The 15,215-nt window shown below is 38.0% G+C and overlaps 1 protein-coding gene across 4 annotated transcripts in view; it reads right to left on the bottom strand.

Annotated features, from left to right (window-relative positions):
• The window catches only part of EPHA7 (EPH receptor A7), a 164,896-nt gene that overhangs the window by 14,276 nt on the left and 135,405 nt on the right, over nt 1-15,215 (bottom strand). For 2 of the 4 annotated variants that reach the window (XM_075862171.1, XM_075862172.1), the window contains exons 11-15: nt 12,203-12,388; nt 10,853-10,914; nt 7,799-7,906; nt 7,390-7,599; nt 4,374-4,523 (exon numbers count right to left, since the gene is read on the bottom strand). In XM_075862171.1, the coding sequence (XP_075718286.1) occupies nt 4,374-4,523; nt 7,390-7,599; nt 7,799-7,906; nt 10,853-10,914; nt 12,203-12,388 (716 nt within the window). The remainder of the gene's footprint in view (nt 1-4,373; nt 4,524-7,389; nt 7,600-7,798; nt 7,907-10,852; nt 10,915-12,202; nt 12,389-15,215) is intronic. The other 2 variants (XM_075862173.1, XM_075862174.1) reach the window with 1 other exon arrangement.

Genomic DNA, 15,215 nt, shown 5'->3' with positions numbered 1-15,215 from the left:
CAAAAATGAACGTTTTTAAAAACAAACAAACATTACTGTTATCTACATTGCAGCGCCGATCACATGCAATAGGAGATAGGGATTTGAGAATCTGGTGACAGAGCCTCTTTAAGGTGGAGGAGGGTGCTTTACATCTCCATGCTAAGAAGGAGGAATAGAGCTCCAATTAAAAATAAATCCATCATGGTCAATATCTTTACCATATTCTCCAGTCTTGCTTCTCACATTATATGTTCATGAACAAAACTGAATAAATATCGCTTTGCATTGACGCCTTGTCTAACTTCTTCGTCTTTCTATTTTTTTCATTTTCTGCCATAACTGTGGTTCGAGGATGAGTGCAAAGGTCATCATACAAACAACTAGACATTATTTTACATAATAATGCACATGTTATGTTAAATATTCAGTGAGCATTAGCAATAATATAGTAAAATCCATTGCTCCTGACCTTTCCTAAATCCATCGTGTACACCTGGCAATTCTCTCTCAATGTAAGGCTAGATTGAATCTTTTGCATAATTCAACAGGTTAAAGATAGAAGGCACATTGTCTAAAATCTCATTTCTTTTGTATATATGAGATGATCTTTTCAAGCCTGTCAGCCATCAGTTTTCTTAAATAACATATACTTATTGCTCACATTGCTTTCCTTAGGAGAGCCAAGTCCATATGAGTCAGTATTATGGACACATAGGTACTCTGTATGTTGCTGTATGGTGCATCCACGAGCCACCCTGCTCTACCCTAAAGCAAAGCTTGTGGGAAAGAATTCTTCCATAATACAGCAGTCGATAGAGCATGTATTCTCAAGTATTCTGTATAAATCCTTTGGTGTTCCTCTGTATATTAGATTCACATGGAAGTACAGTATATGTGTAGATATAGTAGCCTATGGGCACTGTATTAAGGTTCCATAATTCTGTATAAGCAGTTCCATGAGAATCTATGGTTGATGATCTGAAAAATAGTTCTATACTGAGGAATTGGGTATAGCGTAATAGTTAAAGTGACTCCTAATATGGGACTATTTTGAAACTAAATAGAATTGTCTGCAATCCCTTTTAACTTAATTAATTGTTGATCCCAGGAATACCCTTTTATCACCTATCCACAGATTAGGTGAGAATTGTCTGATCACAGAGGACTCCACCGTTCGCAAGAACGGGGGTCTCGAACCCCCTGTTCTTCCTCACTGCTCAACCCCACTGAGGACATTTAACGGGGCAGCGGTCGAGCATAAGCGCTGCCACTCTGTTTAAAGTCTATGGAAATGACGGAGACAACGGAGTACAGCGCTCGACTGTTTCCGTCAGTCCTATAAACATTGAAATAAGTGGTAGGCGCAAGCTCGACCGTCCTTCCATTCAAGTTCCGCATCACTGCAGGGGGGTGTAGTGAGGAGCGTGGAGTTTGAGACCCCCATTCTGGGGATCGGTGGGACCCCCAGCCATCACAAAATTATTACCTATATTGTGGATAGTTTATAACTGTCGATTCTGAGACTATCCCTTTAATATGCTATTAACCCCTTAGTGACTGCCAACACGACTTTTTTTATAGTGGTAACTATGGGGCCTTAGGCTAGGCAGCCTTAGATGCTATCTTTGCGCTCTTCTGACAGAGCCTAATAGAATGCCTGTAAATTTTACACTGACAGGTATATAATACACTGTACTACATAAATATTGAAGTGCATTATTTAAGCGATCAAACAATCGCATCTTCAAGTCCCCTAGTGGGACTAATTAATGTTGTAAATAAAAGTTCAATTCAATATAGTGTTGAAAAACACTGTTGAAAATCTCACATATTTGGCATTTACACATCTGCAACGACCTGAACGTTAAAATTATCACCCTATTTATCCTGCTTGGCAAACGTCTAAAAAAAACCCCCAAAACAATGCCAGAAGTGCTGGTTTTTTTGTTCATCGAGCCACCCAAAAATTTTAATAAAAAGCGAACAAAAAGTAGTATGTAAAATAGTACTAATGAAAACGACAAATCATCCAACAAAACAGCTCTGATGATGTAAAAATGTTATGGGTCTTGGAATACGGTGACAAAAAAACTAATTGTTATTTTTAAAAAAGTATTTTTATTGTTCAAAAGTAGTAAAACGATATAAAGTTGCTATCGCCGTAATCATCTTGACCAGAAAATAAATTTGTCATGTTGTTTATACTGTACGCTAACACCTTAAAAACAGAACTCCTCCCAAAAAATTGTAGAACTGCTGTTTTTTTTCCATCTTCCAAAAACTAATAAAAAGGGATACAATACAGTATATTTTACCACAAAATGGTTCCATTAAAAAAAGACAACACAACTCATCCTGCAAAAAAACAAGTCAGACGTTAAGTGACGCAACAGGACAAATGATTTGTGTTTTGGAATGACCAAGTCAGAGTCCTGAACTTAACTCGATGAAGATGCTGTGGCATGACCTGAAGAGGATTGTGCATGCAAAGCATCCCAGAAATATTGATGAACTGAAACACAATTGCAGGAAGGGATGGTCCAAAAATATTTGCAGCTACAGGAAACGTTTGTTGGAGGTAAATGGTACTAAAGGGGGATCTACAGGTTATTAAAATCAAGGATACATTTACTTTTACTCCTTCGACTGTGGATTTTTACTTAATAAAAGACATGAATAGTACAACTATATGTGTGTTGCTAGTTTAGTTAGATTGTCTATTATTGTGACTTAGATAACAATCAAACAACATTTTATTAGTAATCAATGCAGAAACACAGGTAATTCCAAAGGGTTCACGCGCCTTTTCTTGCAACTATATAGATCTATATATATCTATATGGATCTACATCCATATGTATCTATATATGAATAATCTCTGCACACACACACACACATATATATATATATATATATATACACAGACACATACACCAACACTTAAATAAAACATTCATTTTCCTGACAACAAACTAAAGCAATGGCACCTAAGGTTGTGTATATACAATATTCTCTTTCAGCACACCTTAGAAAATAAAGCCTTGATAGGACAGAATATGTGACCCTTTTTCCTTGTGATAAAGTAAGATGGAATGGCACAAGGATTAACAGTAGCGGCAAGAAAGCCGATGATAAACGAACCTCCTTGCATGGGCATATTATGTGATGTGAAAAGCACTAGATATGCCTCACAGTCTTCAATAACATCGTGCCCAGGAATGATTTGTCTGAGGAGACTATACACGGTTAATAACTACATTCTATGAAGAGATCACTCTTGAAATGATAACATAATATGTTTGTTAATTAAGCTACAAACATTAAACATGAGAGATATAGGATATTAAAGATATCAGTGAAAGACAAAAAGCTAAGGGTCCTCTTACACAGCCCGATGTGTGTTGTGTAAACGAGCACTGATCAACGAGACAGCTCATTGATCGGCGCTCGTTTGCTCCTTTCAGAAGGAGCTACGTTTGGGGACGAGCCCTCGTTACTCCGATCGCTCGTCCCCATACATTTCTATCATGTCGGCAGAACGTCTACCTGTTTGCACAGGGAGATGTGCTGCGGACAACGATAATATTTTCTGCTGCATAAATGATACGATCAGCAGATGAACGAGTGTTTGCTCGCTCAGCGGCTGATCGTTGCCTTGTTTACACAGGGCAATGATCGGGAACGAGTGAACGCTCGTTTACCCAATAATTGGCCCGTGTAAAATGGCCTTAAGAGTCAATTGGAGAGCTGCTGAAGATAAGACGCGCTTCACATCAAACTTATAAAACACTGCAGTAACTGACTTATGCACTGACTGCTTGAATTAAATCTCTTCACAGCTTATGTCCAGCTCGGGGATAAATCCAGATGAGAGCCTCCTAACTCTGCAAGCTGAACAATAAATGATAAACCCTACTTCCCATGCGCTTGTTTGAATGTTAAGCAGCTGTAGCTTTACAATCATTTTATATTCTTGTCAGAGCTGTTTATGTTTGCTGGTAGAGCTTGAGGAAGGTGTCAAAGATATAAAACTTTACTGAGTACCTAGGGGAATGTAAATATTTCTTTTTCCCAGCCCCAAGGATTTGTTTGCACATATTTTGACAGTCCATGAAATCTTTGACACTGAGCCCTGTCAGATGTTAACAACTTTGCACTCTGCAGGAAAAAAAAAATGTCTAGTCACAAACTTTTTATATCTTTTTTAGGCTTTGTGGTCTGTCTCCAAAACAATCATGCCTAACGTAAGACTAATATCATTGAATCAGTTTGATTTTATAGTACATAAACATAATACAGTTTTATATTGTGTACTAGGGAAAAATATATTGACACATTATTAGTTCACTATAAGAACGCAGTGAATGTTAAAGAATTAAGAGAAAGCTTACATCTTGGTTTGACATATCCCAGTAAGGTCTTTCTCCATACGACATTACTTCCCACATTACAATTCCATAACTCCATACATCACTGGCCGATGTAAATTTGCGGTACTGGATTGCCTCCGGTGCTGTCCATCGAACTGGGATCTTTCCTCCCTAATTATAAAAAAAAAAGGGATTGTAACAGAATTGTGTGACGATATTTAAAAAAATGATAATAATTTAAAAAGTACATGGATTTCCAAACAAAACATACAATTTTAAAGGCCCTGTTCACACGGAGTTTCTTGCAGGCAGAAAAAAAATCTGCCTCAGAATTCCTTTTGGAATTTAGAGGCAGATTTTGACCTGCCTGCACTTTTTTTGCCATGGTCTTCGCGGCCATTGAAGCACAGCACGGACCGCGAAAAACGCTCGGAAACTAGTGCTGCAGGTTTTTTCTGCCTCCCATTAATTTCAATGGGAATTCAGAGTGGCGGAAACCGTGGCAAGAAAGGACATGCCGCGTCAAAATCAGAGCCAAAAACTCTGTGTGAACATGGCCTAAGTCGGAAGTGGACTAAAATACTATATCTATGTAAATAAATAAAACATAATTACCAAACTTTGGCTATCACTCTACTTCTGATTTCCTGTGGTCAATTGTATGTTTTCGGTGGTAAACCTTTTTTTAAGCTGTAAGACTGAATGCACACATCGCGTATTACGTGAGGATTTGCCGCGCGTATTTTCATGCCGCAAATCCGCAGCTTAATACAGTACCAGCAAAGTAAATGAGATTTCAAGAAATCTCATTTACACTGTGTGGATGTTTTTCTGCATGTAAATTGATCTGTGGTGCGTATTTTAAAATCTGCAGCATGTCAATGTATCTTGCGTTCCCGCTTGCGAATTGTATCTGTCTAGTTTTAAGGAAAAACATACCAAAATAGGCAGCATATAAATGCACCTATTTCCGCATCAAAATGTAAAAAACGCACCTAAAACACAAAAAAACACACGCAACATTAGGTGTGGTTTTAGCTGAGGAATAACGTGCATATACCTGTGGTTTTGATGCGGATTTTCCGCATTAATTACGCAACGTGTGCATTCAGCCTAAAGCTGGCAACAGACCTTGCAATTGTCATTCTTTCAACTCTTTCAGACTACATGAAACACCACTGAACACACACACATTAACAATGATATACAGATGGGTCCTTTCTTAACTTGTCCCTATACCTGACATATCCCAAAATATATAGCATGAGAAATTAAACAAAGGAGTGTACAAACATATACCTCCGACGAATGCCTCTGACAGAAGAATTTGTCGCCCATAGACATGTAAAGTATATGTTTTTTTACTGGGTGGCTATGACAGATCTCTATGACAGATGCCATCTTTTGGCCATTAATCGCCTATAGTCTCCCATGTTAAAAAAAAAAGTATACATTTAGTGTATATATTTTTTTTATTGCATGGTGCGAGATTGTATTGAATTGGTATCATGACAAATTGTATAACCTAACGCAATTCAAGAAAAGTTAAGGGTGGTCCCATCTGTATGATATAAGCTTTTATTGGAGAGGTGGCAGGTCTTCATACCAGAATGAAAAACACATGGAAAAATCAGTTTGACAGGCTAGCAAATAAAAAGGTTATAGCTGTTTATCAGGTAGCAAAAATCTGTCCATTAATGCCAAGAATACTCCAGTAATGAAGTTTACTCATTTAAAACGTAAATCAAAGACTGAAAACAAAATTCGGGTGACATTAGTTGTGAGAGGGCAAAAAGTAGAAAAGTGAAAAATACCTAACCAGAAATATACATAGTGAGGAACCTTTCAATTTGAAATGTACACTTTTTATTGAAGATGGAAGAGGGTAAGAGTAGTATATATATATTTATAACGCCCATTAAATAATGACATTATGGCAATGACATCAATGTAAAGTTTTGCATAATATTTATAATTAAAGGCTATGGACACCTTTGACATGGCAAAATTTGTTTTTTTACATATGTTAGTGGTTACCTGTAGTTATAAAAAGTTGAACTACATTACAGACTGCAATTTCCACTTCTTCATTCATTCATTACTGATAGTCAGTATACAACCTGTTCCTTTTGAATGTGGACGTGTCCCTCCCAGTAATACATGCTGGATGTGAATTCTGTCAGTCCAGGATGCTGCTGTCTTCACTAGTTCTCATGTTCTAGCACAGCTTCATTTATGTACTGCTTTCTTCTTTTAGAAACACTTCTACACCCCTTGTGTGATCTTTTATCTACACAAACAAACACACACACACACACACACACACACACACCCGCTGATGCTGCTTATGTATGTGTGATCTCTTCCCCTTCAGATTCTGCCATGTATGCTTTCCTCTCTATTGAAACTGTGATACAGTAAAACATGTCCAATTACCCTATGCATACCCCATGCCGTGAGTTCTCTCCTCCATATCTATACACTTGAAGCGATTTTACACGGGTCAATTATTGGGCAAATGAGCGTTCACAGATCATTGCCCTGTGTAAACAAACAGGGCGACGATTAGCCGATTAACGAGGAACTATATGTTAAACAACCGGAGGTATCAACAGGTGAATACACAGGAATGGAATGGGGAATGGAAGCTGTATACTATATGATCTGTGTTACTGGGCTGGGAAGAGGAGAACTCTAAGATGCGGATTGGACAGCGTCATACAGAAAACTGACCGCCCCCCAGAGTGAAAAGAAAGAGTAACCTCCCATTTGGCAAGTACAGCATATTTAGAAAAATGCTCATAACTTTGCAAATAATAAACGTTTTTGAAAAACAAATGACACTGTAGTTATCAGAAGCAAAGGGTCTATTAGACTAGTTATGAGATAGGGAATTAATAAACTAGTGACAGATCCTCTTTAAGCATATGTCATCTATGCTTTCATTTTAATAAGTGATCCCTTCAGTCAAATAAGCAATAGTCAGTACACCGTAGTACACAATATATTTAGATACAAATATATGTAAATAACTTACAGTCGTTGTGTATACTGCATCTGCATCATCTTCTATAACTCGAGATAAGCCAAAATCGGATACTTTGCAGACAAGGTTACTGTTGACAAGAACGTTGCGAGCAGCAAGATCCCGATGTACATATCCCATATCGGCCAAATATCTCATTCCTGCTGCAATACCTCTCAACATCCCTACCAGCTGGATGACCGTGAACTGTCCATCGTGTTTCTATAGAGAATAGAATATATATGCTCATGCAAGAGTGAAGGTTTAACGGAAGAAAAATGCCTGATATGACTAAATGGGAATATTGTGTATCCTACAGTAGGTCTTTATCCATGAGGTTGAATTGGCAATGGATGCATTGTTTGGAAATCAGTGAACTTATGGGAATTATGAATGTTAGAAATGGCTGAGGTGCTTTTACCTGTGCATTTGATCCTGGAGTGTTTAGTGTTTGGACTTTTAAGGGCATTGTCTGAGTAGATCCTGAGCGTTTAGTTTTTGGAGGTGAAGTAAACCATTCCAAACATTTCTAAAGTAGAAGATTATCACAGCTTAGTTGGGCTTATATTAAACATTAAATTACTGGAACAAATAACAAGTACTTTAACATAATATTGATGTAACAAACACTTAAAAAAACCAATTAAAGCGACCCTCCGATTTGACATAAAAATCTAATCTCAACTAGAGAATGCAGTTAATTTACTCACTCTCCATTTTGCTTGTTGTGCTGCCGATCCACAGGACCCTTTTTTTCAATCCAATATGGCTGTAGCACTTCTCAGACTACGCGATGCACACTGTGCAAGCGAAACAGAGGGCACTAGGAAAATTAACTATACATTCCCCATCTAAGGTAAAACATTTCTGTAAAACCAGAGGGTTGCTTTAATCTTCAGAATTTGGTCCAGACACTTTAAAATGAGGAAAGGCAAATAATGCGGACAAAGACATTTCTATATAATATGATTTTTTGACCTGCGGATATTTTTAGAAGAGGCATATTACTTCTTGAAATATGAATAGGCAAAAGCTCCGGCACGATGTTCCCAAAATGCCATATTTTATTGGTGGTCAACATATACACATGATGTTACAACATATGTGCAAGTGATTAGTAATTATAATGAACATCATGGGTAAAGAAGATCTGCAACAAAGTCATCCCGAGAAGTTAATTAATTACATTTTTAGTTAATGAAGTGCATTAATACTATACAATACAGCTGAAAACAAAATTTATTTTCTGACAGCGGATAGCTTGCCCAAAGCCTAATTTAAAATTGAGTAACCAGTAGGTCCTTGCTCCATCCAAAATTAGCCTTATATACACTCATGCTCATAGTACAACCGAAGGGAGAATCAACCTTCTATAGAGTGAACCCTCTTCACAGCCTCATCAACACTGGTGTTCTACAAGGATTTCATCAATATAAAATGTTGTGCTAACTGGAGATCATACTTATGATAGAAAATTTTGTGGTATTGAGAGGTGTAAAAAATAATCATATCATAGGGTTAGGGCTCATTCAGACGAGCGTGTATCACGTCCGTGTGACGGCCATTAAAACAACGGCCCTCACACGGACTCCTGTATTTCAATGGGGCAGTTCACACGACCGTTGATTCAACGGAGCGTGTGAAGGGTCCGTGACAAAATAGGACATGTCCTATTTTATCGCAAGTCATGCATCCCTCCACAGGCTCTAGTCTATGGTGGATCTGTGACAACGCGTATCGCACGTATGGCGTTTTTCACTTTCGAGGTTGCCGACGCTCGTCTAAATGTAGCCTTAAAGTGGAAAAGACTAAGCCATCAAGTCTGTCTATTAGGTTAGAACTATATGCCAAACTTCACTGTTGTAATTGAAGCACCAGTAAGGCTTCAGTCACATTGGGGGTTTGAAGCGCTGCTAGATTTATGGGACAACATGCCTTTGTTTTGGGTTGTCCTGGACACAATGAAGTCACAGCATGCATTCCTCAAATCTCTGATGTGTAAATGATCTACATATATCCCACATTTAATCCTACTCTAAGGCCCCATGCACATGACCGTAAAAACTCCCATAGACTTCTATTGGCCATGGGTACCTCCCCGTATGCCTCCCGGGATGACGTTTCAGCCCATGTGACCGCTGCAGCCAATCACAGGCTGTATCGGTCACATGGACTGCCGCATCATCCAGGGAGGTCGGGCTGGATGTCGAAAGAGGGACGCGTCACCAAGACAACGGCCGGGAAGTATGTAATTACTAGGGAAAGGGCTGCCCCTTCTCTTTATCCTGCACTGATAGAGAGAAGGGGCTGCCGATTAGTGCAGTGCAATTTTGCAGCAAAAACGTGCCCGTAAATACGGGTGGAATACTGGTGGCACCGGACCCGTATTTACGGGTCCGTAAATACTGGTACAATACGGATTGAATACGTGTGACCAAGGACTCGTATTTACGGGAGGAAAAAAAAAAAACGTTTCTGTGCATGAGGCCTAAAAGCTGGGGATAATATATAGGGATTAGCAATAATAATATGCAGCAATAATATTTTAAAGGGAGTCTGTAAGGATTTTTGTCGCCCCACCCCCCCACACACCGCTAACACCACTAGATAGGTGAAGGGAACACAAGCTTAGGCATACCTATGTCGGTATTGTGGCTGAAATCCTCACCTTAGAATAGGAGTTTTAATTTTCACATGATGAGTAGGTCTCCGGCTCCCCGCTGTCACTCCTTCCCAACCCCTCCCATCTGCTCCTCATTGAAAGCTCTACTGGTCCTCAGTCTCATACGCTGTGCAATCCATGAGCTGTCACTCAAGAGCAGAGGCGAGGGGTTGGGAAGGAGTGACAGCGGGGAGCCAAACAATTCTTATTCAGCGTGTGAAGGTTAATACTCCTTTTCCAGGGTGAGGAATTCAGCCATGATGCGGAGGGGGAAATAAAAATACTGACAGACATTCCTTTAGGATCTACTTATTGCTTCTTAACGGGTTCTGTACTTTTAACAAATAGACCACACAGGTAACTGAGCAAAAAACATGCTCTAAATTTCATAGACATGATATCTGGTTCCCGAACTCTGATCCTGAACGGTTATTTTAAACTGTATACATTGATTTCATGTTGTACAACTATTTTTTAGATAAAATTAAGATAAACGTTAGAGACATAACATAATTTGCTTATAAAATGTCATTATACACACAACGTTATTCACTTCAGCAAAACATACAGTATATTAAATATCACCAGTACTAAAGGAAACTATATTCATAAGGTTGGCACTGTCTTTTTTCACTTACCAAACCGGAAAACAAGCAGAGCACCAATAGAGGATGTTTATATTAATAGAGAGAGTTTCTTATTACATACCAATCTAAACTACTAAAGGAAAAGTAGTAAAAGTAAACACATATTCCATGCATATTTATGACACTCTAAACATTCATTTTACTAAAATTTATGAAGAGCACTCACCCTTAAAAATGCGTCTAAAGCTCCATTCTCCATGTATTCAATTACAATCATTACGGGTTTCCCTAAAACATGAAATATTCAATGTTTGTGAGACCTTTCCCAAACCAGAAGCAACATACATTTTGATAAGAAACATCTTGCTCTACTTGGAAGTTTCCACCTGAGGAGTAGCAGCAATGGTAATGAGATAGGCAGGTTTAAGTATCTGTGCTCCGCATGTAATTTGTGCATATAAATAGTAAGAAACAATATGTCAGCATGTGCTAGAGATGGCAGGAAAGGGACATGTTCTTTCCATTGATTTATTATACTGTTTGCATGTGTAACATAAATCAACGAGAAACTTTATCTCGGTTTACTAATTTCATTCACAAAAATTCTGACATGATAAATATTTACTGCAAGACTGAGGTCCTATTAGTCCTGTTCCACAGGACTGGCGTATATTAAATGTGGTACCAATATTCAAAAGGGGTCGAAAAGTGAGATGGGAAACTATAGGCCTGTAAATTTAACCTCCATTGAGGATAAAATGTTTGAATATTTTCTTAGAGATGCTATCCTGGAGTACCGCAATGAAAATAAACTGAGCGATCGGTCCTGACACACAAATCTGAACAGCTTCTACACAGGACTGGGGGTAGATGTCGTGTGTATGTATATATATATATATATATATATATATATATATATATATATATATATATATATATATATATATATATACATAAATATATATATATATATCATACATATATATATATATATATATATATATATATATAGCTGAATTTTTCCAAAGCTTTTGATACTGTACCACATAACAGGTTTGTACATAAAATGAGAAAGCTGGGACTGTGGGAAAATGTGTGTAAGTGGGTGAGTAACTGGCTCAGTGATAGAAAACATAGATGGTTATTGAGGGAACATATGTAAATTGGGTCACCGTTACTAGTGGAGTACCATAGGGCTCGGTTATGGGCCCTATTCTTTATAATATATTTATTAATGACCTTGTAGAGGCATTGTACGGTAAAAAACACATTTTTGCAGATAAAATGAAACTGTGTAAAGTAACGCAAAGGACGACAGTATTGTATAACAAATGAATCTGGAGAACTTGGAAGCTTGTCATAGAAGTGGCAAATGAGGTTCAATAATAATAAATGTAAGGTTATGCACTTGGGGAGGGAAAATGCATGTCTCAATTACATACTAGATGGTAAAACACTCGCTGGATCTACATTGCAGTAGAAAAGACTAAACTGGATGGACTTTTTTTTCCAGCCACACTATTATGTTACTAAAGAGTAGCAAAAACTCCAAGGCGCATTTGTGAGTTTCCCTTACCTCGCGTCACTACTCCTTCCAAATGAACAACATTTGGATGGTCAAACTGACCCATTATACTCGCTTCACATAGGAAATCCCTCCTTTGTTTTTCTGTGTAGCCAACTTTAAGCGTTTTAATGGCAACTGCAATATCTCTTTTTCCTGGAAGCTTTAGACGACCGCTGCAAACTTCTCCAAACTCTCCTAGAAAGGCAAAATAGAAGGACGATAAATTTGATCTCTGGTTTAGTATTATTTTATACAATAATAAATGTTTGTGAAAGTTTGTAAACACTATAAAAAGTAAAGCTTCTGCATAAAAGTATACAAAACATTCTTTCACTATGCAGGAAAGTATACAACTAATAAGTGATACTAAAGACATAACAAGATATCGATACATTGGCACTAGGTTTCCCATTAGTTAATATCTTAAAATGAAGTCTCAAGGACCCAAATGTATTTTATAAACCAAGAACATTTATTTTATGTAACAGGTTACTCTGCAGCACTATTCTTGCCATCAAACGACGGACACCACGATGCACCCAATTCTAACTCGATGGAGTCTTTCGGATCAGGGTATCCATTGCACAACAATATAAACGGAAACCCTAGACACAAGTGTGAACATAGCCTTAGTGTCCTCTTACACGGACCGACATGTTCTGTATAAATAAGCGCCGAATAATGAGACAGCTTGTTGATCGGCACTCGTTTGCTCCTTTCACAAGGAGCTATGGCTGGGGACAAGCGATCGTTCCTTCGATTGCTCATCTTCATACATTTCTATCATGTTGGAAGCACATCTCCGTATTTACACAGGGAGATGTGCTGCCGACAACGATAATATTTTCGGCTTTAAAAACGAGCGTTTGCTTGTTTATCAACTGATCGTTGCCCTGTTTACATGGGGAACAAGCATTCACGATTAACGACACATACAGAGATGGAATACGGCACATACATCCCCATAGAGAATGCGAACGGGAGCTGTTCCATTCACTATAGCGTACGCCGTCTGTGTGGGAACGGCGCATGCGCCGCTCCCACACAGTCCAAAAGGAAGGTCTTCGGCCGAGCAACATCCGGCGCCATTTTCATGTGGACCGGAAGCCGCGGCCGGACAGTAAGATGACGACTTCCGGTCGCGGCTTTCGGCCATATGTTCAAGGCAGCGAAGATGCAAGGTGTAGAAGCAGGTAAGTTATGTTCGTGTATGTGATGTGTGTTTTTCGTTTGTGTTATACTGTGTGATTAGCACTGTATCTAATCCTCCTACACTGTGCATTCACTCAGAAAATGGCAACACACAGTGTAGGAGGTTTGAAGATTCAAACCCCTCCTTCTCCTGGCACTAGCCAGGATAAGGGAGGGGGGATTGTGTGAGGACACTAGAGGAGAGTGTGTCTACTCCAAATTTGCAGCATAAAGCAATGAGGTTGCTTTACCACATTGCCAATGCTGCAATTTCGGGAATTGATCCCTCTAGTGACCAGCACATGGAAATGTTATAAATTAGAATCTAATTTATAATATTTCCTGACTTGTGAAAAAATGAAAACAATGTGTAATCATTTATATACTAAATGCTTAACTGAAAAAAAAAAAAAATTTCTAGCGACACATTCCCTTCAAAAACCTCACTGTCTCAACTGGCTCCAAGGAGATTCTATATAAAATTAACATTAAACCACCTATACCTCATATATATATATATACATATATATATATATATATATATATATATATATAGCTCTATTATACCGTATCTGCTATAATCTAACCAACATACTTTATTCTATAGTTCAATTTATGCTTATTGAAAGTGAATAAAAATGTGTTAAGCAAATAGTTGTACCTTATGGCAGCAGGGCTATAAACAAGCGCTTCCCAACTTCAATGTACAGGATTTATTGGTAAGCCTTTACTGCTCATAAATTTTTACTAAGCATAAAATAAAATTGTATTTGATTTCCAGGTATCAGCAAAGTTGTCTTAGTGAAAGCTGTGTGTGTTGTTTGCGGATAACCTCATGGAGCCATCACAATGAAGCTGTTTGTATCAAGCCCCAGGTTTGCATTGACAGACAATAAACAAAGGACATTTCAGTGCAGTCACTAAATCTCATAAGGCTTTTTGTCGTGAAAGTCTCTTATCAGAGATTTCAGAAAATGACATACACACTGTATAATTTAAAGCTTCTATCCCATCAGAATTAGCGCTGCATCCTGTCAGTCGATCGGGAACTGATATTTAATATCTTTGTTCTAATGACAACCTGCTTTTGTTTTTTTTAATCTTGTACTCAATTAAACATAAAATCAGGAAATGAGATTAGCTCCTTTCACCTGTAGGATTTAACTAAATAAACGTGTTTATGGGATAAGTTACTTAGTCCTGTCTAATTATGGGTTACATGAGGGTACTGGGAAGTGAATTTTTGCTTTAATCATTTATCACTTGTGTTTCCTGAGGCGACAGCCGTGTTTGTCATTCAAAATCTGCAGATTAAGTGGAGATAATGTAGGACATTAATATTAATGTGTAAACTCTGCACATTGATTGTAGTTCATACCACTAAAGGACTACCGAGTGATTTTCCGCCGATAACAAGCAGCCGTAAAGCGATTCTTAGAATTTGTAGTGCAGGTAAAAAAATATATATATATTGGTCAGTGCTCTGTATTATTTAACCGTGTCATATAATGGATAATTTTCTCAGTTGTGGGTAGTAAATTATAATTCTCTATTCGTCCGCCTAAAATAAAAAGCGATCTTACATTCGTACATTTATAAAAAACAAGTTAGAACATAAGTAAGTCTGTGAGCACAGACCCACACCACTACTTTATATGAAGAGGATCTGTTGATATTTTGAGCTGTCGTTTGGACATCGCCATGGATTGAGAATGTGATGTGATAAAAGCTCCTGTAGGTGTCCCAATACATTTGTCCATATAGCGTAAGTGTTAATTGCTGCCAGCACCAAAACAGGCCATTCAGTTTGTGTACCCTCAGTCCATTTGTT

Source organism: Rhinoderma darwinii, chromosome 4, assembly GCF_050947455.1.
Source record: "Rhinoderma darwinii isolate aRhiDar2 chromosome 4, aRhiDar2.hap1, whole genome shotgun sequence".
NCBI classification, from domain to species: domain Eukaryota; kingdom Metazoa; phylum Chordata; class Amphibia; order Anura; family Rhinodermatidae; genus Rhinoderma; species Rhinoderma darwinii.
Note: the sequence above shows the minus strand (reverse complement) of the source record. Positions and strands in the feature narration are given on the sequence as shown.